Source organism: Gallinula chloropus, assembly GCF_964237585.1.
Source record: "Gallinula chloropus genome assembly, chromosome: 12".
NCBI lineage: Eukaryota > Metazoa > Chordata > Aves > Gruiformes > Rallidae > Gallinula > Gallinula chloropus.
In genome coordinates, this window is record NC_140097.1 from 7,231,896 (window position 1) to 7,259,434 (window position 27,539).

Genomic DNA, 27,539 nt, shown 5'->3' on the forward strand with positions numbered 1-27,539 from the left:
CAAAGACCAATAACCGTCTGTTCTCTCTCTTTCCACTCGCTTTCTTCCTTACAGCAACCACTTGAAAGGAAAGACAGCCAAAACAGTTCTCAGCACAGCGTCTCCAGCCACCGCAGCGGGCACACCGCTTCCCCCATTCACAGTACGCAGGTGCTGCCGGACTACACGGCCGCGGAGGCGCCGGCTGCGGATCAACCGGACAGTTCTGGGCAGAAAAAGCCAGATCCATTCAAAATCTGGGCCCAGTCCAGGAGCATGTATGAAAGCCGACGTGAGTATGAAGCAGGTGTGGTTGCTAAGGCTACGGCTCTGGCAGCTGCTCTCTGTATATTTTCTTTGCAAAGAACTGAATCTTTGAGATTTATGTTGAAAAATATAAGGCTTCAGTTTGTTAATTTGCTATCTGTCAGTGATATCTAGTTGATAGAGGTGAATTTTCCTCTCTGATGGGGAATGAATTTCGATCATCTCTAGGAAAGAGCACTTAGACCAAAGCTTAATTTAAAAAAAAAAAAATCCCTGTAAAATTAAAGATCATTTTCTTTTTCTTTGCTTTTACATGTAGCTGAAGGAGAAATTCCAAGTTTGTTATCCAGGTCCTAAGGTCTGTTTTTGAGGTTGAGGCTCATTGTCTGATATACATAAAAAATTCAGTAAGGAGGGGAAGTATTTAGTTTGCTGAAATTCATATCAGATGCTTTCCAGTCTCACTCTGGGGAGGAGAAAATCCAGCTGAGCTGTTTTACTTTGACCAGAGTGGACACTTTAACAATGCAGATATCACATGCATATTCTGAGTGGCTTTTATGGCAATTAATAATCTGCACACTTGGCTAATAGTTCAGCAGGGCTTTGACTCTGCTCCAAGACTATAAATACGGTTTCAATCAGGTTCTTCCCTGCAAACAAAATAAACATGCTGGCTTCACTTTAATTGCACTGCTGAAGATGATCAAATCTATAAAAGCTTCTTAAGGAAGCAGTTAGGATTATTAGGTTCATTTTCAAAAGCCATAGTTACTTTAGTCACAGGAAAAAGAGCTGCAAAGTTCTGGTGCTGTAAAAGAGTATCACCTGGAGTCTGATTTTTATAGTGCTAACTGGAAATTGGTAAAACCAGTATGAAATGAACATTACCCCAGCATGAAAAATGGTAGGACTGTTTTTTTCCTGACCAAATGAATCACTTTGAAATCTTATGTCCTGGAAAAATGAAATCATGAGTCACAGCTTCTTGGCTGAAGATGCATCTCTTCAGATTGAATGTCTCGGCAACGCAGCTTGTAGGTGTCTCAGCTTCTGTGCGCTGCGCTCCTTCCCTTCTCAGGGATTAGGCACGCTGACCCTGCCGGCTCTTGGGCCAGGTCGTGCTCATCTACAGAGAGCTGCAGGGATGGACTTGGACGTGTGTCTTGCTGGAATAGGAAAAAGGGGCAGAGAACCAAGGGACAGTGGCTCTTTGGCCCCGTAGAGCTGCAGGCAGAGCTCCTCCTTCTGCCTGGGCGGACAAGGCTGAGGCCATCGCTGTCCCATGGCATCGGCAGCACCCTTGCTCAGCTCATGTGGTTCCCATAGGCACTGTGCTGGCATTGCCTCTGACCCCCTGCAGCTACTTAGCTAATTTCTAATTAACTGTTTAACTCATACTAATTAGTCATTAGTATCAGCTTAGCAGCTGTAGCTCCTGCCTGTCTTTCCCGATAAAACCTGAGGCTGAGCCAGAGAAATCCTGAAGTGCACAGGCAGCCAATTGCCCTTCTGTGTCCACCTCCGGCCCCTTGTGCTAAATCCTCCCTCTTTCCTCAATGGCTGCAGGTATCTCCTAGAGGTTTTATCCTTGTCTGTAGTGAGAGTCCTTCCAGAGGCCTTTTCACTGTCTCTTGACCTGTTGGTTTCCCATACCCCATCCCTCCCCGTGCCACAGTCCTCTCTGCTTGGGGCTTTTCTAGACTGAGATCAGCTGCACCCTTTCAGCTGCCTTGTCTCACCTTTCCATGATCCAGCGTTTCTGTGGTGGGCTTGATCCTCTTCTATCGCTTCGGTCCTTCCTGCCTCTCTACCAGATGACACCTCCCTGTTTGAACATCAGAGATTGTCTACCACCTTTTTTGTTCCATTTCCTTTCCAGTAAGGTGTTATCTGAGATCTCTTGGTTTCACAGATAGAGGGTTTGTGCAGAATGGTTGTGTCTCCTTGGAAGCATGTGCCACTAGCAATGTCCAATAGCCTATGAATCTCCGCCCTGAAGCTGGAGTGAAACACATTCCCTGGGGATTAACCTGCACTCGTACCTTGTGATGTGGCTTTGCTGTGCCTCATGAAAGGTGAAGAAAAGCAGGAAAGATACAGTCTAAGTGTATCTTATACAGTTGGAAATGCCCTGTCACCTGTTGCAGTCTGATCCTGAAGTGTGACTGGTTTTATTTAGAAGTCAGTGGTCAGCTCTTGCTCCTTCCCTCGTTAAGCCTTCACCTTTAATCCTTCTCGCCAGTCTCACAAATGGAGATGATGGTTCAGTACCTTTTCTGGCCCGTGAGCTTGCGGTGAGCAACTGTGTTTCTTTCCCTATGTCTGTTTTAAAAGCAGGCAATTGGTGGCTGCTCCGTTCTGAACGTGAATCATCCCTCTCAGACTCACTTCCTGGTGTAGCCCAGGCTCCTTCTGCACGGCGCTCAGACCACTCGTAGGAAGCTCTGCTGACATGGAGCACCAGACTGTGGGATGGGAGAAGCCATTCCCTGGGCCTCCAGTTTCACCATCTGTCTGCTTCACGTGTGCTGTTCTTTGGGTTTTACCCAGCTGCAGTTCAGTTGAACTCCAGTGCCTTCCTTGGCTGGTGGCAATACAGTCATATCATCACTTTCTTCTTTGCTTGAGAACCCATTCCCTTTGGCTTTGGGACGGAGGTTAGCGTCTCCTCTCCTGTGATGTCCAGAGCTCTGGGTGCTAGTTGTGACTTGCTCTGCATTCTTCTGATGAAGACATGAGCAGAACTAAAGAAATACCTAATGGACAGCGGGAGGATGCTCCCCTGATGCCAGTGCTGGTGAGTGCATCCTGTAACTGGGGCATTCGGTGGGTCCTAGAAGCCCCCCACTGCCCAAGGAGCCCCAGTTCAGCTCTCCCTGCTGCCCAGGCAACGCGTGCTCTTTGTTGATTAATGGCCTTAAATTTTATATTGAAGCCTGAGAAGGATTTTAAGATGTTCTTTTGAGAGGCAGGGTTTTGAATTCCCAACAAGTGGACTGAAAAACAGCAACAAGCTTTTGTGCTGAAGTATGTGATGAAGCTAAAAAAGACGGAATTTTAGAGCATTAGATCATCCTCAGTGTTTTATTTCGTCCCAATTGTGAAATTGTCGAGTATAAAGAGAACATAGTGCAATTTTTCAAGTGTAGCTGACACAAAAAGATGAATTCATTAGCCCTAGCCCAGACAGATTTTTTTTCCCCCATCTAAAAATAATAATATAAAGAGGTTTCATTCGTTACATGAATACATCGTCTCCAGGATGTTTCTAAGAAGTACTGAATCTATAATGACCACCTACTGCCTTTTTCACTGGGAGTGCATCCCACAGTTATTAACATTAATAATAATAATGATGTAGACACGGAAAGCACAGAGGCAACATTTAAATTTTTTAGACTTGGTGAAGTGCATTCTTCCTTTCCTTGAGTATTCTTTGCATCAGCATTTCATAGAAAAAGACTATATTTGACTTAAGTGACTCGTCTCACTGAAGCCGTTGGTAGAGCAGAATTTGGTTTGAAAGCACTAGAGAATCTGTAGTTTTGTAAAAGCATTTTATTTACCCAATGCATCTTAATGTCAGGAAGTGCTTGGATTCTGCGGAGGAGAGCCACAGACGTTGCCTGTTTAGACAGGAAAAAAAAATCAAGAAGGAAAATTAAGCTAGAAATAATAATAGAGCTCAACAATGGCTCCATAACCATGCCTGGACTCTGGTTGAGTGGCAGTAGATGAGAACTGCAACTTTATGCATGTGAAGGGCTAAAGTTCCTTCACGTGCAGCTCCCCGGGGTGAGGGGATCATGCCTGCAAGGTGCTGAGCGCTTGGGCTCTGCTCCAAGGAAGCTTATTTTCAAGCTGTAAACCCACAGGGACTTGGATGCTTTAAGGCTAAGGCTGAGCTCAAATGCTGTGCTGCAATCTGGCCCAGACTCACAGTCTTTGCTGGATTAAGACTTTTGAGAGTAGCCGGCTTTGTGTCGAGTCTGAAACCCCATCATTCAGTGGCAGCAGCAAACGCGGTCTTCGCTGGTGCTGAGTTTTAGCTGCCTGAGCTCCTCTTTATGGGTAACTCAGTGCTGCTAGTGGGAGTTGTGTACGTATGAATCACAGAGAAGGACAAACCCTTGAGGTTTAAACACTGATGTGCTTCCAAGATCCAGGAATGACATACATGAAAAACACTCAGAGAAACAGTAACCGAGTAGTTTATCAGAGAACCACAATTCTGCCATCTTGCACTGTTTTATTGAAAATATATTTTTATAATATGCTTCTTATTTTTCAATGTATTATTAAACTTCCTTAAAGATTAACGCAATCTGTTGTCAAATTTTTCTCATGTGGCCTGATTGCTTTGCAAAATACCGTATCCTACATATGGCCATCTGTCAAAACAGCAGTGACAAAACGAATTAATCTGAATTGCAGATGTGTTAATGAATCCCTTTGAAGGGCTTAAGCATTTAATTAAAAGTAAAGCAGAACATGATAGATAATTTTCAAAGCTTTTAAAATATTCTAAGTTATTGTTAATATTTGAATTTTATTTTCAGGCACATAATTTATTTGGTAGGATTTTCTCTCCCCAAATCTAATTAAAATAATACAAACAAGTCTTGACCCCAAGTGTGTAGCATTCACTCACCAGCAATTACATAGAATTAAAAATATTTGCACAATGATACCAAACATTAGATATTTTCCCCCTAAAACAGAAAAGAAAAATACTTTCAGGAAATTGCAGCCGCTTTCTGATCAGACTGACTTTAAAGATGATAGTAGTAAAAGCCCCTTGGTAGGGTTATGTCCTCTTATTATATTAATAGGAGACAAACAGTTGGGCACACAGATGTGACCATGCCCTTAGAGGATGTCTTGCTAAAAAGGACCCTAGTACTTGCAGCACGTTGTGTGAGTTGCAAAGTCTGCTGAGCTGTGGATGGAGCTGGGTTGTGGGCAGACTTTGCTGATGTCTGTCTGGCACCAGCCTGGTCCGTGGCTCAGTTGTGGCATTGCACCTTCTCCTGACTTCAGTGTCAGGATCTGATATTCTCTTCAAGGATGTGCTAAAGCCATCTTTCAAAAGCTTTCCAGACCACCAGAAAGGGTTATGAAATGGAAAAGACAGAAGAACTGGAATTCTCCTGCAGTGGGATAGTGTAGAAAACTGGGCTTTCCTGCAGATGTGGAATCTCCTGAGATTTATGGCTAAACCACAGGATTTCTCAACCCTGAAACTCTCCATCAGCCTCAGTGAGACTATTCACTCTTAACTGCAAGTTTGTTCTTATATACTTTGCTGAATCTGGGCCTTAAAACTTTTGTACTTTGCCAAGCTCTGAGTCATTGAAAGTGCTACTGTCTCAAATGAGCTAGTGACTAAAGCAAACTCATAGTGATTCTCTTTGAATCCCTCTTTTCTTGAAACTGATATCACACTGGGCAGATTTTCTTAATATATAACATGTAAGATAATTGTTAATGTTTATCTAGGAGCATTTGATTAAAATGACCTCTAATTAAGGACTGTGTTCATTGTTCACCGCCAAGTATCGAGAAATTCTTTTTACATTACAATGATATTTCCGTTTGGAAAACTAATTGTGTCATGATGGTTGTAATTTTTTCACAGAAAAGTACTTTTAAGGTGTTTTCAAAGAGATTCCTCCTCTGAGGAACAAAAAGTGTTCTGCAGATACACCTGCATGCATGTGCCATAGATGTGTAACTTCGTACGTGGGTGTGTGTATTATATATCCATATGCACTGAGGCACCTGCAAATAGATGTGAAATTTAGTATGTCGTAATCCATAGCGGCTACAACCTTAGTGATTATTTGCATGAAAGCCTAACATGATCCATATAGTGAAAATTAGCTAAATGAACTAACAAGTAAGCAGATACATTACGCTTTGCAAAATTGTAAAATTAATATTGCAGCTATGTCACCTTCGCCTGCAGCTGGACTGAGCAAGGGTGAGAGAGAGAGAGAAATCAATTCCACCAGTTTTGGAGAATGTAAGACTGTGCCGAGAATGTATCTGTGTCTTGTGATGTCTTGTTCTGGTGTCATTGCTGCTCTGTGGCGGGGGGCTCTCCATCACCAAGAGAGTCTGGCAGGGCGATACGCCAAGGTTAGCCACGAAGGTGCAAAGCACTTGCTTTACTGTGTACTGGCTAGCAGTGGATTTCGTCGCCGTCGGGGTTGATAGGGTGGGGGTTTTGGATATCATGTTCCCATTTCGTTCATGAGTTTGCCTGTGTGGCTCGTTAGCAGGGCTGTGGCACTCGCCTCTCCCTCCATTCCTCCTTACAGCCCCAGCAGAACTCTTCTTACTACTTTTGCGATGCTCTCCAAGTGGTGTGGATTCATTAAGGGTGAGCCCACTGGCAAGTTTTGCCCGTTTGGGCTATGTATATATTTCTTCTGAAAGAGAGATGCAGTGAGTGACTCCTGGAGGCCATTTCTCATTCATTTTCAACAAAGTTTCACCACCACCATGAAACTTCCCTTTAAGTAAGGAAAGTGGCTCCTCTGAAGCACTGCAAATAATGGAGAACCTGAAGTAATCTCCAGTATCTCCAGTATGGAGAGCTGCTTGGAAGCAGAGGTGGATGGGGTTTTCTGGGCTGTGCCAGTGAATCACCATACTGCAGAGTTGGCGTGAAAAGCAGTAAAAGGAGTTTTGTTGGGATGGTTGTAAATGTGTGTTGTCTGTATGTTTGTTGTATCCGTGTTTCACCTCTCTGTAATCCTTCCAGTGGAAGGAGCGTTACATGAATGAACTTGCTTCTTTGGGTATAGACTTGTCTTTTTTTATTGCCTTGGTTTGACACCACTGTTACACCTTGGCTTGCCGTTATCTCCAGCAGCCATTAATTGGCTAACTGGTACCTGAACCAGGAACATAAGGCATCATTCTGTGAGACCAGGGAGCTGACAAATGTGAAGATATTGAGAGATGCTGAGGAAACAGGCCCACGCTGAAGCACTCTGCAGAAGCCATTTTGCCTCTGACAGATCCAGTGCGTGCTATTAACTGGTTGGGGCCAGCCTTTGCCAAAAAACCCTGCAAAGTGCTGGAGAGATGCTTCCGAATGTGTCTGCTCTTCACGCTCACCCTTCCTGAAGGCAGTGACAAACACCAATTAATTCATTGTCTAAGGTCTGCTGTGTGGCCTTCAGCCAGCTCGCCTCAGCAGATGAACCACTCAGGCTTCCAGCGTGTTCATCACCTGGTTATTCTGTAATCATATCCGGACAAAAATTAGCCTCTAGTTCAGTAAGGTGATGTGAACAGGTCTTAAACAAGCTTAGCTTATAATTGCAAGTAAATAAAATGTCAAAATATTATATGTAAAACCATTTTGATGGAAGATGTCAAAGCAGACATCGCTCCCTTAGCACTCACCTGTTCTTTGAATTTTTAGTATTCCCAGGTCTTAAAATCATATTATATTTTAAACCTGTTGAGTCAATGAAGAGAGCATCAGAGCTCACTGAAAGTCTTAATGCTGAAAAGCACCAGATGACTCGACCTAGACCTTTGCACAACAGGCTCTGCTGGTGTAAAATGCAACTGGGGCCCAGGCTGACACTGATGTCAATGGAAAACAATGAGTATATCTGCTCATAGATTCAGAAAGCTAGGTGATGTTTCATTAAATGTGTTGCATCCTGTATCTGAATATGCACTTATTTAAATTACATTCCTCAACAGCGTACTTTGGTTTCTTTAGTAAAGATACAGGCAGCTGACTTGTAAAGGAACATCTTTTTTTATCATCAATTATAAATTTTGGGAGGGGATCATTACAAAATTAGTCAATGTTACAGATACTAACCAATAAATATTAAATGAGCCTGAAGTTGTCTTCTGATATGATTTAATGTTAGCAATTAATTTTGCATTTTTAAAAAAGGGATGAAAGCAAGCATGAATAAGTTAATATAAAACATTACTGTTCAACCGCACTTCAAGGTTAGTACTTCACTGTATGCAATATTCATTGTAAAAACCTTGCTGGTGTTCCATACTAATGAGTAGGTAAGGTTGAGGTTTTTTATGTTTCCAGCTGGTTTTGTCTGTTCAGTGGTTTTACAGAGCCCATACACGAGCAAGAGAGAGGCAGGATTGATGCTTTGCTTTCAACGAAGCCCTTCTCTTTTACACCAACTGGGGATCTGTCCCACAGTTATTTAAAGCAGTGTCAGTAGGCAGATAGCAAACTATGCTTGCAGAAGTTAATTAAACAGTAGAAGTCATAGCGAGTGGCTCTTTTGTCTCCATGAAAGAGGTGGCAGCTGTATTGTTTCTGGCAGAGGGATCCTCTGTTGTTCACGTTTGTTTATTGATGATTTGGAAGAGGCTTTTGCACTGGGTAATGAAGCTAATATTGATCGAAGGAAATATTACAGTGATAAACAAATGGCAAGTCACAATTAAACACCTAGAAAGTGTAAAATTACAGCTTTCCTTCTTTCTCTTCAGTTCCAGATTACCAAGAGCAGGATATCTTTCTATGGAGAAAGGAAACTGGGTTTGGATTTAGGATTCTAGGTGGAAATGAGCCTGGAGAACCTGTGAGTATATCCAGAAGTGGTCTTGTTTTAATTCGTGACATCTTCCAGAATCATGGCAGTGGCATGTATATGCAGAAGGGCATCATGGCATCTCTATTAAAATACCCAGTAGGCTGTGAATTTATCATGCAACTCCTTCCCACCATCCCTCTCAAAATCAAACCAAAACTTACAGAATTGAAGTGGGTTTGGCTTCCCCTGCTATTCCCTGTTCTTGTGATAGCCCAGATGCAAACACACAAGTCTGAAAATGCCTGGACACTGAGGAAAGGATGTCAGATTTCCAACTATTTTGATCTTAAGAGTGTCAGGTTTTGCTCAATTCCCTCCTTGCTGTCTTTACCATAAACCCAGTGCCTGTGGAAGGTGTCAGGCTGAAACCATGAGGTCTTTCATGTGCTCCAGAGGTCAAAGCTACACAGTAGCAGCATACATTTCCACATATTTCCCTGCCAAAATATTTTGCTCGTTTATGGAAAGAGATGCTGTGAATTCCTCTCATGTTAAAGTATCTCCACAGAACTGACTGAAATGAAGACTGAGTTGGTGGACAGGCGGGTGGTACGGGGCTTGCAAACCCTAGAGGCAACTGGAAGAATAACTCAATCTCAGCCTCCCTGACAGGACCCTCAGTGCTTTTAGCCATCTTCCTCTCTGGTCACTGTCCAGTTGAACACATTTCCCCAGGCTATCTGTCATTAGAGTGAATGGATTGCCTAAAGAAACAAGTTGTCAATTTATTACAGTTCCATGATGTGGCTGTATTCACGTGGAGCTGCTTTCACAGGAGCCGCTTTCCTGGCCAACAGGACATTTGTCAACAATTCCCCTACTAAACAGGGTCTAACTACCAGTGCCCCTTGCTTCCAGCTGGATGTTGAGCTAGTTCTCATTTATCACTTTGTTTCCCCCTCCTTGATTTCCTTATTCCTTTTCCCCTATTTGTGCTAATCCATCAGATCTATATCGGTCACATTGTACCGCTGGGTGCTGCTGATGCCGACGGACGCCTGCGATCGGGTGATGAACTGATCTGCGTGGATGGGACGCCCGTTGTTGGGAAATCACACCAGCTTGTCGTCCAGCTTATGCAACAGGCAGCCAAACAAGGTCATGTCAATCTGACCGTCAGGCGCAAAGTGGTTTACACAGGTAGGCTGCCGTGTCGCTCCGCAGGGGTAGATCTTCGTGCCAGATTCCATCTGCTCAACAAATGGTTTAAACCAAAAAAAATAAAGCTCCTCCTTGTACTACTGGGAAAACTCGGGGGATATGGTGTTATTCTTCCTCTTTTGCCTACTTTTAGTCTTTTTTTTTTTGCTTTTGATCAAATAAGTTTCAAATATTTTGTCAAGACTCTCAGTCTCTGTCAACTTCTCTAGTCTTTGTGAAGGCTTCTGTTAAAACAAGGAACTGTTCAGTTGCAACAGAACATTTTTAGTTGGACTCAAGCAGCAAAAGACACTGTGCCAGACTGCCTGTGTTTTCTGTTTAATTCCCAAAATAACTCTGCTGCCTGATAGCCATCCTTAAATGGGGAGTGAGGGAAAAGATGCTGAAGAGTTCACAGGAGGGGAAGCAAGGGCAGACCATGAGTGAGGGCATCAGGGTGTGCAATGGCTTAATGTCCCAGGCACAGGAGGAGCTTCAGCTGAGGTTGCAACATGTGGTCAACAGCAGGATGCAAACCTCTCAGTGTCATTGGTTCTGACAGTGCAGGTTCAGCGTGTTTGTTGTAATAGAGAGGTTTCTGTGTGCTGAGTTATGCTAGGCGCTGTGCACACACTGCACAAGTGTACCATCTAAAAGGACCAAAAACAAGCTGGCAGGAAGACAGAGATGCAAAGAGAAGTGACACTGCCTGGTGGCACGCAGATTAGTGACACAAAATTATCCTGATAGCAAGGAAAATGAAGACAAAAGCATGATCTCTCTAAATGACGTGTGTGACCTTATGCACAATATTGGAGAGTAGCACTGGGTTGGTGCCTCTTGTGAGGCCCTTTAGGGCTTGAGTGTGGGATTCAGCTCAGCTCTCATTCAAAAGGAAGGACATTATATAGCTTTTCAAGTTTGGGCATCAGCAGAAAAATAGGCAGTGACGTACTTTAAGATTAAAGAGCATCAAAATAACATCCAGGTTGAAAATAAGGCCCACAGTAGAATTTAGGGGTAGAAATAAAAAATAGCACTGTATGCTTATCCAGGGCTGAGCTCCTTCTGCACAACATTAAATAAATGTTCACTTCTAGTTTCTTTCCTTCTTCCCATTGTGAATTAAATGCTGGGTTATGTCTCTCCTCTAATAGCCTCTCTCATTCTTTACAAAGAGCTGCCAATGTGAGAGAAGCTTTAGGAGATGAGCTTCTGTAAGAAGGGGAAGGGCAGCTGAATTTCAGTATTTTTTTTTTGCATGTAGATTTTCTGTCCAGTTTTACAGCCTCCAGTCTGGAAATTACCATAAAAGATTTAGATTCATGAGAGGTCTTCCTAAAAACCCTTGATATTTCATTCTGGGGCTTGTTACTCCAGACTGAGCTATTTCTAAGTCATTTCAAATGTGGACACTTACTCTAGCATAAATTATTCAGGATTCCTTCTCCATTCTGCAGGATTTTAAATTCCAGCATAACTTTGTAGAGAAGCCTCTTCCTGAATTTTGGTCCCTTATTTCTCCTCTCATCTATGTGCCAGTAGAAAAAGATTGTTCACCTGAACGGGTACTCCGTGTCTTGAGATTCATATAGGGTAAAGTCTATACTCCTGGATGCTTATGGTGTAGAATGCTCTCTGTTTACTACATACTTTGAGTATGTAAGTGTGGGCAGGTACTTCTATCCAAGAATATTTTCAAATTCTTTTTCTTTGGATGATGGGTCTCAGGTTTAGGTCTTGTTTGGCTTCTATTTTCCTTTTTTGCAGCTTTTAAGATCTTCAACCTGATTTTGATTCACCAGATGGGAGAAGTGACCTGATTAGTGGAGGCAGCCATTCAGTAGAGACAAGTGCAATATGCTGCACTCAGCTGTGCAAATGGACTGTGGGGAACTGGATGAGTAGCAAGAAGCAGAAGCGATTGTGGGCCACAAGCTTTAACCTGAGGTTGGCTCAGGTGAAGGAAAACACGGTGCTGGGGTGTAGGCAGGGGGGAACCCTCCTGTTTTCCCAGCAGATGATGGCTTAGCTGCAATATGGTCCGGCACTTCAAGAAAGACATGTTTGAGTTGGAGAGAGCCCAACTGGAGAGAGTCCAGAGGACCAGCGAGGATAAGGAGAGCTCTAGAAAACATGGTCTGCAAGGAAATATTGAACAAATTGGGATTGTTTAGTCTAAAGCAGAAAAGGGGGAGGAGGTGTTAAACTCCCCAAGACTATAAGAGGCTGCTGCAAAGAGGAAGGGAATATGTTCTCCATATGCCTGCTAGATAGAACTAGAAATAATAGCCTTATGTTGCAGCAGGGAAGATTTAAGTTAGATATTGCAACCAATAGATTTCCTTGGGAGATATTTAACAGCAGATTAGACAAACATCTGTCAGGACTGACAGTAAGTATAGTTGGCCCTGACTCGAGCAGAGTGTGGACTAATCGATTTTTTTGAGATTTCTTCAAGCCCTTTTGGAGCTGATTAGATTTTAAACTAATAGCACTTCCAACTTCAGTTGCTGTTAAACACTTGCTTAATATAATATTAATGTTGGTAATGTTTAATGGTTCCCCTGACTGTGACAGACTGTGCAGACAGCAGTAGCTCGTTCTTCCATCCAGAAAAGCTTGGTTTGCATGTTGTTTTGTGTTAGGATGGGTGGCTATTATTACTTAAGACCATGTTAATCAAAGGGGATCAGTGCTACCCAACTGATAGGACTGAGTTAAAAACACAGAGGTGGTGAGTGATGGGTGTTTGATATCGTTCTCTCTCCTCACAGCCTGTGCACATACACACAGTTGTGCATGTACAAGTGAAGTGAGGATGTGATATCTAAAGGAGGCACCTCAGAACTCAGTTTTAAATGCCACAGAGCATCTAAGCACGCAGCACTGCACTGGTTTAACTGTACTGCTGCTGTAGTTGGGCAGCAGAAGGCTTTGGCTGCATGACCATACGTGGGAGAGGATGAACATGTGTGGTCAGTGCTGTCACCAAACAGCTGTTCATGCTGACATCTGAACGGTGGCAGAGCCCTTGATCACTGTAGCCATGATTTATAGATTAAAGCGGGAGATCTGCTTTACCTGTTTCGCAGTGGGTGGCACATTTCAAGCCCTGAACAGTGCAACCTGCTCAGTCTTTTCTTTCCTTCCCAGTTCCCAAGGCAGAGAATGAAGTCCCATCCCCAGCCTCTTCCCACCACAGCAGCAACCAGCCGGCCTCCCTGACAGAGGAGAAGCGAACACCGCAGGGCAGCCAGAACTCCCTCAACACCGTCAGCTCGGGCAGTGGTAGCACCAGCGGCATCGGCAGCGGCGGCGGAGGGGGGAGCGGCGTTGTCAGCGCCGTGGTCCAGCCCTACGACGTGGAAATCCGCCGCGGGGAAAACGAGGGCTTTGGCTTCGTCATCGTCTCGTCGGTGAGCAGGCCAGAGGCGGGGACGACGTTCGGTAAGTCTTGGGGCTCTTTTAACACGCCTCGGATGAGGCGCTGGGTTGAGCGCTGCAGCGCGGGGAGGCAAGTGGGGATCTGTTTAATGAAAAGTCATAAGCATGCCCTAATTAAGGTAATTAATAGCTTAATCGGAGGCCAAGGCTTGGTGGTTGGTTGCCTCCTGGGTTTTGCTCGGCGCTGAGTTGAGAAAAGCGAAATGAGAAATCCCAACCTGAGGAACAAAAATGCCACCAGTGGCAATCCCTGATGCTCCCTGAAGCTCTGGCTGTCCCTGCTCGCTGGACGCCTTTCTGGGGCTTGCTCTCAGAAAAGTGGCTGGGGATTCCCCCAGTGATGCCGTTGGCTAGTGCAGGAATGGAGCAGGTGTAATGAAATATGTGTCCTGATGGTGGAATTGAGCCAGTTGATTTAAAAGCAGTAATGCTTAAACTGATTAACTTCTCTTTGGCAATCAGGGTTATTCTGATCCTCATTATGGAGTGAGCATGCTGATAGCTGGAAAGTTTTAATTAATAGTGCTTGCTGGTGAGACATAAATTGGAGAACACTGTTTAAAAAAAGATGATTTTTTGGACACATTCCACCTCTTCCCAAATTAATTTCATCAAAGCAGGGGGAAATGATGTTTCTGTGATGTCACACTTGATATCCTACCCAAATAGAAGTGGTCATGGTTTCTTTCTGAAGACAGTCCTTTCTGCTAGGCAGGCACCCATTTCCAAGTGTGTACATAAGCTGGTACAGCACAGACTGCTCTAGAGCAGGAATGGCTTTGCATGGGGGGAGCCAGTCAGAGATGTTACTTTCTTGCCTATCCATCTCCTCCAAAAGGGCCAGAGGCAGCATCCACTTATAAGTTGTAAGGGAAAAAGAAGATGTTCCCTTCCTGTGGTGTGTGATAGGGATGGAAGGGGAAAGACAGAATGAGTGCCCTGGCTGTCTTCACACATCTTCTCAGAGCAGGGTTGTGGTTTGCAGGTAAAATACATCCCCCTGTACATCTTGAATGTTCCTGCATCACGCAGGTGTGTGTGGAAAGAAGTGGCCTTTCTCCCTTTGTTCCTGGGCTTTTTTCTCTGAAATTTCCTGCTGTTGAGCATCATCAGTGCCATTGCTAATAAATTGAGGGAGCATCATCTCCTTTGCTGGTGTTGATGTAGCACAAGCCATTTCTAGCACTGTTCTGGGCAGTCATGGCAGCAGAAATTTCAAGGGGAAAATGTCTGGTATAGACCTGGTGCATCAAGTTCTGTCCATTCTCAGGTGTTAGGCTACCTTGCACTGTCCTTGCTGCTGGAAACTGTTCTTCCAGAATAGCTATTTTGGTGCAAGAACACAACGATGTAATGCAATCTAGATTAAACTGAACTCAGTCTAAACCAGAGAGTGTGCTTTATCTTCTGAAAGAATTTGAAAACGTAAATAACTTATATTGTATGAAGACTATGCTCTAACTCTTTTCTGCAGACAAACCTTGACCTGAGGTTGTAAAGAGTTGTGTTTGCTTTAGTCCAAGATACTTGCTAACTGGAAGTTTTCTGTGCAGGGGCTCCTCATGGAGATCTGTTGATCTGTGACTGTTTTTCCTTTAATTTTTTTCAAGTATATTCAGCTTTTTCCTAATACTCTGCATGAGATGTGTTCCCTCTGCTGCGTGGTGCTTGCTTTGGACCTGCTTTGTAGTTCGTTTTTGTTTTTGTCTCTTTCATGGGTAGTGTTTAGAGATGGGCCAAACTGGTTCTATAAACCCACCTTGGTCACTTTGGTGTGGGCTCTGTCATCTGTGTCCAGTGCATTGGATAGAGTAGGAACTCATTTCACAAACCCTCAAAATAGCTTTTGAACTGGATGGGGTTTTGTAGTACCAGAAAGAGAAAATTTCTAACATCACAGTAAAGGAAGAAAAAAAAAAAAACAACCACCCAACCCAAAAATTCCCCCACTGTTTGCTATTAATATTAACAGTTTCTGCCAGTCTTCATCGCATCTTTCCAACCTTTTCCTCTCACCTCATGTTCCTTTCCTTAGCCTTTTCTTCTTTATGGTCTTTCTAGTGTTGTCACATGTGCAGCAATGTATATCTCTAAAACTACTAATGAAATAAAGACTACAGCACAGATGGGAAAGTGCATCTTGAGGGTGAATGTGTTGTGGATGCAAAGTGTGAGATGACTGCTCTGTGTATACCTCATGGTTTTTATCACATGCTGCTTGTCCAAGGGCCTCTTGCCCCTGTAAGGAAGCTGAACAAAAGCCCAGAGGATTTATCTGAGTCAAGTTGTGTATCCCCTGTGTCCCAGTTCTGCATTTTGTGGAAGACCCTGTGTTTTTGGGACAAAAAATTGCATGGAACGGGAGTTTTGTCTCCAAAACACATTCATCCTGCAGTGCTCTTGCTCTGTGTGCCAGACATCTCAATGGTTTTGTGTGTGGTTTTAGAGGTATTTCAGTGAGAAGATCCTTATTTCTTCCCTGCTCCCATCCTGATGCCACCTAAGATCATAAAAGGGGAAGGGTTAACAGAGGCTGAGGTGGATGCCTGCACCAAACAGGTTACCTTTGTCAGTCTTGGCCCATCTGTAGTGGTCCCATACCTTCCCTGGTAGCACCTTTAGTCACAATGGAAGAAAACCGTTTCATGTTGCTTCCCTGTGCAGCGCTGATAGATTGGGTCTTCATGGTAGAAGGGGAGTTGCACTCCCTCCTAGGCCTAGAAGAATGTTGTCTTTCTGAATTGAGAAAGAACAAAACATTGGCAGAAGCTTGAACAGCAGTTGACTTAGAGAAAGACTAGAGAGGCTGACGTGGATGTAATCTTGGAGGAGGAAGGTTGTGTTTTCTATAAACAGTTTCTTTTCTCAAAACTAAAATCGGGATCTGGGTTGTGATGGGGCTACTAAGGGCAGTTGTAGCCTATAAAAATCATTTAGTAACAGAAGCCAAGGTGGGGGGAGTTTTGAGCGATTGACAAAACACCTTTTTTCTGTAAAAGAAGTAAAGTACTTTGCACTCATACTAGTTGATTGCCAATGTTTTGAACACTGGCAGCAAAGCTATCCTATAATAACTATTGCTTGATGCATTAATTAATTAACCCTTAACCTTCTCTTTCCCTTTTCAACCCTTTTTCTCCTTTTCCCCTCACCATATTCCCACGTATGTAAACAATTAAAAACCAAAACCAAACCAAACCAAAAACAACCCCCCAAACCAATACAAAAGCGGGAAATGCATGTGTGGCCATGCCTCACAAAATAGGTCGGATAATTGAAGGGAGTCCCGCAGACCGCTGTGGCAAGCTGAAAGTAGGCGATCGGATCTTGGCTGTGAATGGGTGCTCCATCACCAACAAGTCGCATTCAGACATCGTCAACCTCATTAAGGAAGCGGGAAACACCGTTACCCTGCGCATCATTCCAGGAGATGGTAAAGTATACGTTTCCTGCTGTCTTGTCTGACCCTCTTGTTGGTTTTGTTCCTGGGCTTTTTGCATCAGTCAGAGCTGCAAAGTCATGGAGGACTCAGTTGCCACCCCCCGCTTTGGGAATGAGCAGTGAGGGAGGTGGTGAGTCTTCCATAGCTTTATTTTTTGTTTCTTTCTATAGAAATGGGAGTACATTTTATTATTTTTTTTAAAAAACAAGGAGGTGCTGGTTCTACATTGAAAAAATAATATTCCATTCCATCATGCTTTTCAAGTATCTCCTGAAAATGATCTTCTGTAAGTTTGATGGATATCTCAGCATACTTTGATTAGATTCTTAGGTTAACAACACAGCTTCACAATATTTAGGAAACACTTGTGAATCTGTGGAATTCCTGAAGCTTTGTATGTACGCAAGCAGGCTATAGAGTAAAGAGATCACAGAAAGGAATAAACACTTTGTCATGTTTTAAGCTGTTTGAAAAGAAGATTTGGTTTTATTCTGGGTAAGTTGCTTTGGGAGCAAGCTGAGTACATTTTAAAATGACTGTTAAATGTTGATGGCTCTGGAGATGCTGTGTGTTTGCAGCTGATGGTTTTAAGAGTTACCATGAGCAGGATCTCCCTGTTTCAGATTGAAGGGAACGTGCAGGATCCTTAATAATATGCTGACACCTGATAATAATTACAGGACATAGAACTAGTTAGTAAAAATAAGGATCTGCTTTATATATCACTTTCATTAAATTGATCTCTATCTGTGGTGCCAAATAGGAACAAAGCAGAAACATAGGCAAAGTATCCATAGCAGAACTAAAATTGCTGTGGTTCTAAATTTTGAGTTATTTTGTTTGTTCATTGTCCTGCTCTGCCATGAAGAAGTTTGTAGGGAGAACTTGTTAGGCAGAAGCCCTTTTACATTGTTCTCTTTCTTAAGAGTCGCACAGGGCATTGTTTGCATTCAGTTAAATATAGAGAAAGTGGGATTAGGTTTGAAAGAAAGGTTGAGAAAGTATGGCTGAACTGAGCCTGGTACCTATAAAGCAGGATGGAGGAGTTTCATGATGTGATTTCCAGTGAGAAGCACTCTGTAGTTGCTTACTCTTCCCCTTTCTGATCTGAAACATGGATTATGCTGTGCTTACTTATAGGATTAAAAATAGGCCAGGTTGAGAAATGATCTGGTTAGGAATGATCTGGTTAGGAATGATTTCTGTGTAGGATGATCTCTTTTGCATAAAAGCTCTATTTTGCTACTGTTTAGTAGCTACCAGGTCAAATGGTATATGATCCTTTGCTGTTTCCAGCAGAGTGACTGTTCATGAGTAATAAAATGGTTGTGGATCAGGCTATACACCTGAGCTGGCCTCTGTGGGCCAGTTTTGGGAGATAAACTGGGAGAAGAATTGTTCATTACCTGTATTTTGGTATCTGATCAAAATCAAGGAAGGTGTATCTTTGGATAAATAAAGATATTTTTTTCTCCTAGAGAGGCAAAAATGCATAAGAAATAAGTAACTTTTTGAATGGTTTAGGAGTTTTTTAAGAGGAACTTATCCTCCTGACATGAATGCTCACCCAGTCTCGTCCATGAAAATATGTGTACAAAATCCCATCGTAAATTGCTTAGGTTATTAGGTATTCCTAGAGAAGGTGGAAAGCTATAATTTAGGGGAAGAGTCACCTCTTTTCTCGTGTTGCAATGCATACTTCAAGGCTTTTTATTTACTGTCCTTTTGAAATTCCAAGTCAGATTGCCAGCTCTGCACAGTGTTGCCTGCATTTAATTTCCAAAAGCCAGTCACACCAGACACTCAGAATTGCTGAGAGGTTTGCTCTAAAACCCACAAGATTTAAGAAATTGGTCTCAATGTTGTTTTCTTTTTGTCATCTGTGGGTGCTTTTGTTGATTTGTAGCTTTCTTTTTGTTGCTTTTGAGGTGCTTTTCTGATAAATATGAATGATCTGACAGTGTTCTTAAGGAGGGGGGAGAATGAATCAGAAGCCGTGCTTCTCAGATAAACATGAAATTAAGACTCATCACATGACTCACAATAAACTGACATTGCTAATCTCTTCTAACATTATTAAAACACAAAGAGTTTTAGCTTTGTAATATTACATCTTGCACCAACTCATTGGCACAGGCCATTGCAGGAGTGTATTTGTGATGAAATCACGGTCGTTCAGCAATGCTCCCAGCTGATACAGGAGTACAGAGAGCTGAAAAATGACAAGCTGAAATTAGGTATTTAATGGGCATCTGGTGTTCTGGGGCAGAACGGGGTGAGGAATCAATGAAACCTGTAGGATTTTTAAAAGTGCAATTGTTAATTCTACTGGAGATGTTTTTTTTCCTTGTATTTGTGCTCTGTTCCAGTTTTGCATGGTGGCTGGCACGCGTCCTGAACCTGTGTCTGAAAAACTTAGCAAAATTATGCACAACTCCTGACTCATGGGATAGGGTGGGCTAAAGATAGATGCAGTACAGTGGCGTGAAGATACATCTGCACCAAAGATGTGTTGTTGCTCTGCTTGGTATTCTTAGTGTGACCTACTAAAGGGTAGGAATCTTGTATTCTCTTTGAAGCCCATCTTCATCTGATCTCCAAATATTTGTGGAGGATTTCAGAGGCTTTTGTTCTGGATGAATACAGAACGCTGAACCATGTTTTGGGGCTGCCTTCTGTTGGAAACTAGTTTTAACATCAAGGCATCTTTACAAAATGCATGGAATTATTTCTTAGAATCCAACAGTGTAACCACACATGGGGACGTCTCCTTCTCACACAAGCCAGCTGCTAGCAGCACGTTCTCACAAGGGCATGTTTTGGTCATGCCTACCCAGAGAGATGTAGGCAGACCCAGGAGCCTCTCTTGCTCTCTGAGCCACTGGACACCAGCCAGCTCTGGTCTGGGAGATGTTACAGCTCCATATGCTGAGGCTTTGGGCATGTTAACGTGGGCACAACGCTGCAGGCAAAGGAGTTGGGCTGCTGTGCTCTTGTTGCATCCATCTGTCTAAAAGCTGCTTCTTTTTCTCTTTCCCTTTTCCTGAGTTTCCCTTGACATGCACCAGCTACAGAAAGGAAAAACCTTCACCTCATCTAGATTCCTCCACAATTAAAATAAATCCCTGAAGTAAAATAAGTTCCCAGGACCAAGGAGTCCCATGGCCACTACTGCTCCTTAATTTAGGGAAAAACCCTTCAATTTCTGCAATTTTGTGTTACAGCTGGACTCTGCTTAATAATGGAAGATTTCTCCATAGTCAATAAAATGAATTACTGGATGCCTGGAGCTTAAGAGGCAAACAAGGGCAGGATAGAAGACCTTGTAATTTTATGTTGGAGAGCCAGATGTTTCCACCCAGTTTTCATTGCCTTTGGCTCTTTTTGTTTTGGTTTTGTTTTTTTTTTTTTAAGTGTGATTGGAACTAGAGAAATTCAGTCAAGAAACAAGGTGCATGGCCTTAATTTTAGGCAGAATTTTAAATGAGTTCTGGGTTAACTCTGCTCTGATGGAAGTCTGTAAAAATGACAAGGGGACTGTTTTCCCAGACATTATTGTCCCTTTTCAGTCATGCCTACAGCAATGCCCTTCCCAGTTTTGTCAAGCATGCCTCTGTGCATAGAGAAAGGGGGCATTTGTACAGGCTGGTGTTGGGCTGAGAGCGCTTTGCCATGGTATAAGTTGAGTTTTGAAGTTAATCCTGCTCTCTGTGTTGTCTTGGTTGGCCCTTTTGTACTCAGAGCTGTTGATGCTTTTGGTGCAGGTGGTTCCACATCCCTACGTGCAGCTTGGAGTGTTCAGGCAGTGATGGGTTGTATTTCAGAAATGGATTTCAGTAAGTTTGGGTTTTAGCCACGTTCAATATCACCTTGTGAGGTATTAGATAAAAGCCACATCTCAATCCTACTGAAGATTGTCATTTCTGATGGAAGAAGTACTGATAAGTTTATAATCCATGGAATAGTTATTACTTCTGTAAAATTAATCATTCCAACCAACATATTTGGAGATTTAGTGATTGGAATTCATGTCAGTAGACACCAGACAAAACATTCTTCAGCCCTTCCTCCACATGTCAGTCTTGCCTAACAGTCAGAGGTGTTTCTCATTCTGATTTTCCATTTGGGTTTTTTTTTTTTTCCTTTTCTTTTTCCAGTTTTGTTTACATAATTGCTACTACACCTTAGCTTAGATTTTATCCTGTTAGTTTTTAGATTTCAGAAATTTGAGCCGATCTCAAGTTCTTTAAAGCCAATGATGCTTTCCAGTGAAATGCCTTTGTATACCTCTTTATGTTTCTTTTCAGTGACTAGCTAATGGTCTTCCCTCATAATGAAAAAAGTAAAATTTATTTTGCAGAATCCTCCAATGCTACTTTATTGACCAATGCAGAAAAAATTGCTACAATCACAACCACACATACTCCTCAGCAAATACCACAGGAGACCAGGTCAGACTGTTTTTCTTGAGGAGGGCATGTTAATGTGCTCTCTATTTGGCTGCTTCTTGATCATCTTCACATCCCATGAGCTGGATTTTTCCTCTCTCCCTCTTTCTCTTATTTGTTGCAGCAGGAACAACACCAAACCAAAGCAGGAATCCCAGTTTGATTTCAAACCACCCCAAGCAGCACAGGTAAGAAGAACCTTTCTAATTGTTTTGTGTGTCCCAAACTGTTGCTTCCAATCTGCTTGAGGGCTGTGTTCAAATATTTTCCTTGAAAATTCCTACTGTGAAGTTGTTCTCTCTGTCTCTTTGCTGGAGAAAGAGGAATTTGCTGATGAGTTCCTTGGTATGTGCTGCTGCTGTTTCAGCTGAGAAACATTTCTAACACGTTCTCATCGAGCCTTCAAGGGAGGAAAAAAAAAAGGGGAAGGAAAAAAAAAAGCTGACAGTTTTACAATAATGATAATTTATATCTTTGTTTATTATGGGTTTTTTTGTGAGAGGCCTCTCCAGATAGTACTATTGCATGCAAATGATAAATTTAGAGGGGGGGAAAAAGAGTAAAACTTAATATGATAGCTGGAGTGTTCCAGCTTTCACAGACAGCATCTTACTGGAGAGATTATCTGTCTTACTGTTAACTTGCCTTGCCACTGGCCATCCCAGAAGTAACCTCGTCCATTAAGGAGTTCAGGACACCCCTACACTAATGGTATTTGTTAGAAAAAAATAAAATAAGATTGCACGTGCTTCTGAGCTTCTTGTGAGGGACTGGGTGAGGTGGTGACAAAAAGGAGAAGCTGCACTGTGGCATAGACCCATCCCAGGCACCATTAGACATTTAACTAAAGCCTGGCACTGGAAGTGAGGTTGCCCCAGCTAGCTGGTGGAGCACTAACCCTCCTCTGGAGTGAGCCTTTCTGCAGGGGCTGTATAACAGAGGTGCTAAAAATGTGTGGGACTTGGCCAAGCCCATTTGTTCAAGGAGCCCTTTGCTCCACACTGTGATCCAAGGCAGCAGGAAATCCTAGTCAGTGCATGAAAACTCAAGTGAATTTCTTTCTTTAATTACAAGCAACAAAAATAATAACGTTCATTGGTTGAATAATTTCAGAATGGGAGTAGAGTGGCATTAAACCTTCTGTTCAATTGCACATGTGTTGTCTTCCCTCCAGCAGGACCAAGATTTTTACACTGTTGAGCTGGAAAGAGGAGCCAAAGGGTTTGGCTTTAGCCTTCGAGGTGGCCGGGAGTACAACATGGACCTGTACGTGCTGCGGCTAGCTGAGGATGGTCCGGCTGAGAGATGTGGGAAGATGAGGGTATGCACAAACATTTAAAAACCACATTTCTTTGCAATAATCTGACTTCCCCTCCTCTCTCCTACAGACACACCTTCTGCTGTGCCAGCTGAGAGGAGAATGAAATGTTAACTGAAAGGAGCTGTGGCTCCTAGTTACCTGTCAGTGACTTCTGTCAGCCTTTGTATGCAGTCTAACTGTGTGTGTGCATTGGAAGGTTTCACACCCTTGTTCCAACTCAGAATTTTCAAAATCTGAGAATTTGAAAGAATTTTCAAATTCTTAATGTGTAATCTGACTTTTAAAGCCTCACAAAGACTTGGCAGTGAAAAATGTAACAGCCACGATCTTTGTCAGCTCCTTGAAAGCTGCAGCCAAGAGTAGAGAATTGGGGTATTCCACCTGACCCCTTCCTCTGCCAGCAGGCAGAGTGGTGAGGGAGTGTATCTATTGACCCCTGGGTTACAAAATTATGATGTAATCTTTGGCTTGTCTTACCTGTTATCTTCACATATCAGCTAAATTATAAACATTGTAACAAGGGAATATGTTATAAAATGCCCACAGAAAAAAAATTAATTGCCAAGTTTTATGTCCAGTTCACTCCTCAGCTAGAGAAGGCATGAAAACTCTACTGCATATGTCTTTTTTTTCTCTAGATACATCACATGAAGGGCATTTTCAGAATTCTTTCACTAAGGGTAGATTTGTAGGTCCAAAGTTTTTGCTGCTGAAAATAAATCAGTGCTGCCCTGTGGAAGTCAGTGCTTTGACAAGCTCCTCCAAGCCCTATTTTCTTATCCTGAGAAATGATTATATTTACAAAAACAGGTTTACTGGTTCACAGTAGCTATCTATATCTATATCCAAGTGAGAAACAGACCTGAAGAAGCTATTTGAACATCCCAGTTACATCAGACTGTAAAACAAACAACCACTTTGGCCAAAGACTTCAAAAATAATCAAAATAAACCAGCAGCAGTTCTAAGACAGCTCTGGGTGCTGAGGAATACAGTAATGCAGGGTGGTTTTACAGAACAGCAGTGGAATATTTTCATACCTCAAGCCCTCCCTTTCGTTTTCATGTCTCCCAAGCCCCTGCATACTGGTTTTTGTGGAGTGTCACTGGAAGGATTTGGGCATGTTTAGGTTCACCTTGTGCATAGTTTTTCAACCTTTGCTGTGTCTTTTCTCTTGTGGTAGGCTAGGGGTGACCCTGGTGGGGGCTTGTTTCTAACCTTGGACTCGTTTCTTTTATTCCATTGACAGATTGGTGATGAAATCTTAGAGATCAATGGAGAAACCACCAAGAACATGAAGCACGCTCGGGCCATCGAACTGATTAAAAATGGTGGCCGCAGGGTCCGCCTGTTTCTGAAACGTGGAGATGGCTCTGTCCCAGAATATGGTGGGTCAAACTATGAAAACATTCCTTTCTTCCCTGGCATCACTCCATGAATGATTTGTCTCAAGATCTGAAGCGGGAATTCTTTTTTATTTTCCTTTCTCACCAGTGTCTTACCAACCTTTGCAACATATGATTAATTGCCTCGCTTGTGCTGAATTTTCTACACATTTCATCCTTTGCTTGCTTCCATGGACTTGGGGCGCAGTGTAAGGCAAGATCATCATAGCAGTATTTTTGGTGATCAGAGAGGAAAACAAAACAAAACAAAACAAAACAAAACCTTATTGTCTTGTCCAGCCAAACAAGGAATGTCATTGAACTGTGCCAAACTGTTTCTCAGCGGCTGAATTGTTGTTTCAAATAGGTCTCTACTTCTTCTAATCAATGCAAAAACTGGGATCCTGAGTTACTATTCTGAAGCAGTGATTATCTTTTTTTTTTGTTAGGTTTTTCTCTTAGTTCCTGTCTGTATCCATAGACATGAATGCCAAGATGGCTTATGAGATTTTTGCCTTCCCTTAATATTTATGTAAATATTTATAAAGTTATTTAAGAAAAAGAAGAAGAAGAAAAAAAGCTTTACTGCAAAAAATATATTGATTTGGCCTCCTGAGCCCTTTTCTTCCCCCTTAAGCTGTCTGCTGGTTTCAAGTAGTTAATTTGTAAGGTCTGAAAAGGTGAGGAGGTTATGAAAAGGTGCTCTCGTGTCTGTCTTGGGGGAAACATTCAGCCTGTGTTTCTTGCTAAGAACTGCATTAGATTTCCTTTTCTTCCCCCGGAGGTTGGATTGCTGGGTGGCTTAACTTAGCACACTATTTAATATTATAATTATGTCTTATTTATTTGAGATAATTGTCAAATATTGTGCCCTCGATGGAGGGCTACTCCCAACCAAAGGTCTTTGAGGTTTCTATAGAAACTGATGATTGAAGGGATGTCCTTTATACTTTTCTCCCCATATTTGGGTTATTTCTGTGTCAGTAAGTCCTGTGTTTATCATTCACTCCGTGTCCCAAAACCTGAAACAAAACCCTTCTGCACAATTTATGAACTAGATTTTCTTTTCATTTACTGTACCACGTTTGAGAGTTTCTGCTCACTCTGCTCACTATTTAACTTAAAATGACCAATTCAGAGTAAAACCAACAAACAATTGAAGCGTTTAACAATACAGAAGGGAAGTTGTGGGTTTACACTTCTGTAATATAAATAGCACACCGGAAGGTTCAATGATGGCACTGAAATTCTGTAATGTTCTTTCTACTTTTGTCTTTTCCTATACTCCTCTGGATGTACAGTACTGTATCATATGCTAGACTGCATAAATACCCTGTAAATTAAGTGCTTCACTTCTCAAAGCCTATGTCTGTTGCACTGAGGATGGAAATCCACCACCAATTTTCTTTTGGCTACTACTAAACCACTAAACGTTCATTCTCCAAGCAAAGATTTAATATACAGGGGTTGCACTACTGTAAAGAATATCCTTGTAACATTTGGGACTCCTTCCTCTCTTCGTTCTGTTCGCTGCAGTCGCAAATGGTTCCTCTAATAATGTTAAGTTCCAATATTTTTCTGACTCGATTGGAACGTGCTTCTCTACGAGGCTGTATATTTTTGTAATGAGTTTTGTACTTATTTTTAATGTTGTGGTCTCTGGTGGACTTTATTTTTCGTTGTTGTTTGATTGTTAATGTTTTTTCTATGACATTCTGTGTCGCTGTTCCAGCTGTCTTTTAGAATGGATGCTCTCGTTGTCTGGGTTACTGAATCACCTCTTAGATGTCTCTATGTCACGATAATAACAACTGCTGTCTTTGCAGCCTTATATTTGGGTGAAGCCTAGACAATCTGACTGGAAAAAAAAAATAAACTTTCTTTATTCTAAGATAAAATATGAAGATTTTTCTTTCTTTCATCTTTATTATAGGGAATCTAAATTTTCTACTTTTCTCTTTCTCTTTCTCTTACTTTTCTTGGTGCTGGGCTCTTCCTTCCTCAGCGATGATACCTCCTAATATCGCTGCATGTATGAGAAATGACAAGCTCGGGGAGTCTTGCTTCTACCTTATGGGCCATAATCAAACTACGGTTTGTAGCTAAAATCAATACTAGGTGTTTTTGTGCTGTGGCCTAATTCCCTCACATTGCTTTCCGCTTTGCTATATTTTATATGTACAGCAGTTCATTCCGAGCACCCTGCGTCCCCTGAATTGTAAGTACACCACAGGACACGTTTAAGCCTCACTTGTACCCTGTGCAATAGCCAGGTTGCTGCAAGCCACGTGCTTCCAGCTATGGAAAAGCGGTGCGGTCCCCAGCTGCTGCCTGAGAAAGCTTAATAAGCCAAAACGTACACACGTGAGTCACAACATGGGTTTCACCTGGAGATCACACAAGTCATGGCCCATGCACACACAGACCTTCCCAAGCTAAGGAATGGAAACACCATCAGATGGGAGACGCTTTGCGTGATGGCAGGAGGAAGGGGGACGTAGAGTGTTTGGCTTGGGGGAGGGAAGACAAAAAGGAGGAAAACAGGGGAAAAAGAAAAAAGCAAACTGTTTAAAAAAATCTGTCCCCACAAGTGTTTGTGAGGGTTTCTAGTCAGTGCCCTCAGGACAGTCCACCTCGAGGTGGGTGTCTCGGCAGGAAGCCTGCAGGAAGCGTAGCCAACACCAGCTGAGCTGCTGTGCAGAAGTTACTTTAAAAGAGAAAACAATAAGCAAATAAAAGCAACGTTGGCATTAAGTCAGCACAGCCACTTTAATGTTTGCCATGTCTGTAATGAATCATTCATAAACATCCATTACAAATGACATGAGTAATTGTGGCTCAGCTACAGCGCAGGCTGGGTTTTAGTTCTGGGTTTGGGGTTGTTTTTTTTCCTCCTGCTTTGCAGTTTGTCTCACTGAGGTAGCTCAGCTGTATTTTACCTGAAAGACAATGAACTGGAGATTAGGTTTTAATCAAAGCCATCCTACATATTACAATATCTTTCCATTGCTTTGATATGAAAGAATCATAACTCTTGTCATCGTTGTTCGAATCATTGTGGCAAAACCAAAATCTACCCTAGGACTTTTCATAACCCGGTAGAACTAAGTGAGATTAAGTAATGTCTCAAACGAAATGGAAATAGCATGATTACAGTTTAATTCTCACACCTTCAAAATGTTATTTTTACAAGGTGAAAACTTAATGATCAATTCTATTCCTGTACGTTTTCTGCTATTCGGAACGAGGCCTCCCACACCTGGAAGGCAGTACTTTCAAAAGACTTTAAAGAAAAATACCATTTCCTAAAGGCCCTCTTTATTGGAAACTGTTAAAAAAAAACCCCAGCCAACAACCTGAACTACAGTATTTTTTTTTTTCCCACTGGAAAAGAAAGTGGTGTAAGAGAAACATTATCAATTGGGCTTGGGGAAAATATAAAATGCCCCATGACGAGAAGAGCATAAAGATGATATCAGCTTGGACCAAAACACGGCTAACGAAC

General features: G+C 42.4%; 1 protein-coding gene across 1 annotated transcript in view; it reads left to right on the plus strand.

The window, feature by feature from the left end:
• The window catches only part of MAGI1 (membrane associated guanylate kinase, WW and PDZ domain containing 1), a 345,937-nt gene that overhangs the window by 315,319 nt on the left and 3,079 nt on the right, over positions 1 to 27,539 (plus strand). Inside the window, exons 13-21 of the mRNA XM_084269610.1 lie at positions 55 to 271; positions 8,749 to 8,840; positions 9,800 to 9,992; positions 13,149 to 13,442; positions 16,669 to 16,872; positions 21,242 to 21,332; positions 21,457 to 21,517; positions 22,507 to 22,650; positions 23,899 to 24,037. Coding sequence (XP_084125736.1) covers positions 55 to 271; positions 8,749 to 8,840; positions 9,800 to 9,992; positions 13,149 to 13,442; positions 16,669 to 16,872; positions 21,242 to 21,332; positions 21,457 to 21,517; positions 22,507 to 22,650; positions 23,899 to 24,037 — 1,435 coding nt within the window. The remainder of the gene's footprint in view (positions 1 to 54; positions 272 to 8,748; positions 8,841 to 9,799; positions 9,993 to 13,148; positions 13,443 to 16,668; positions 16,873 to 21,241; positions 21,333 to 21,456; positions 21,518 to 22,506; positions 22,651 to 23,898; positions 24,038 to 27,539) is intronic.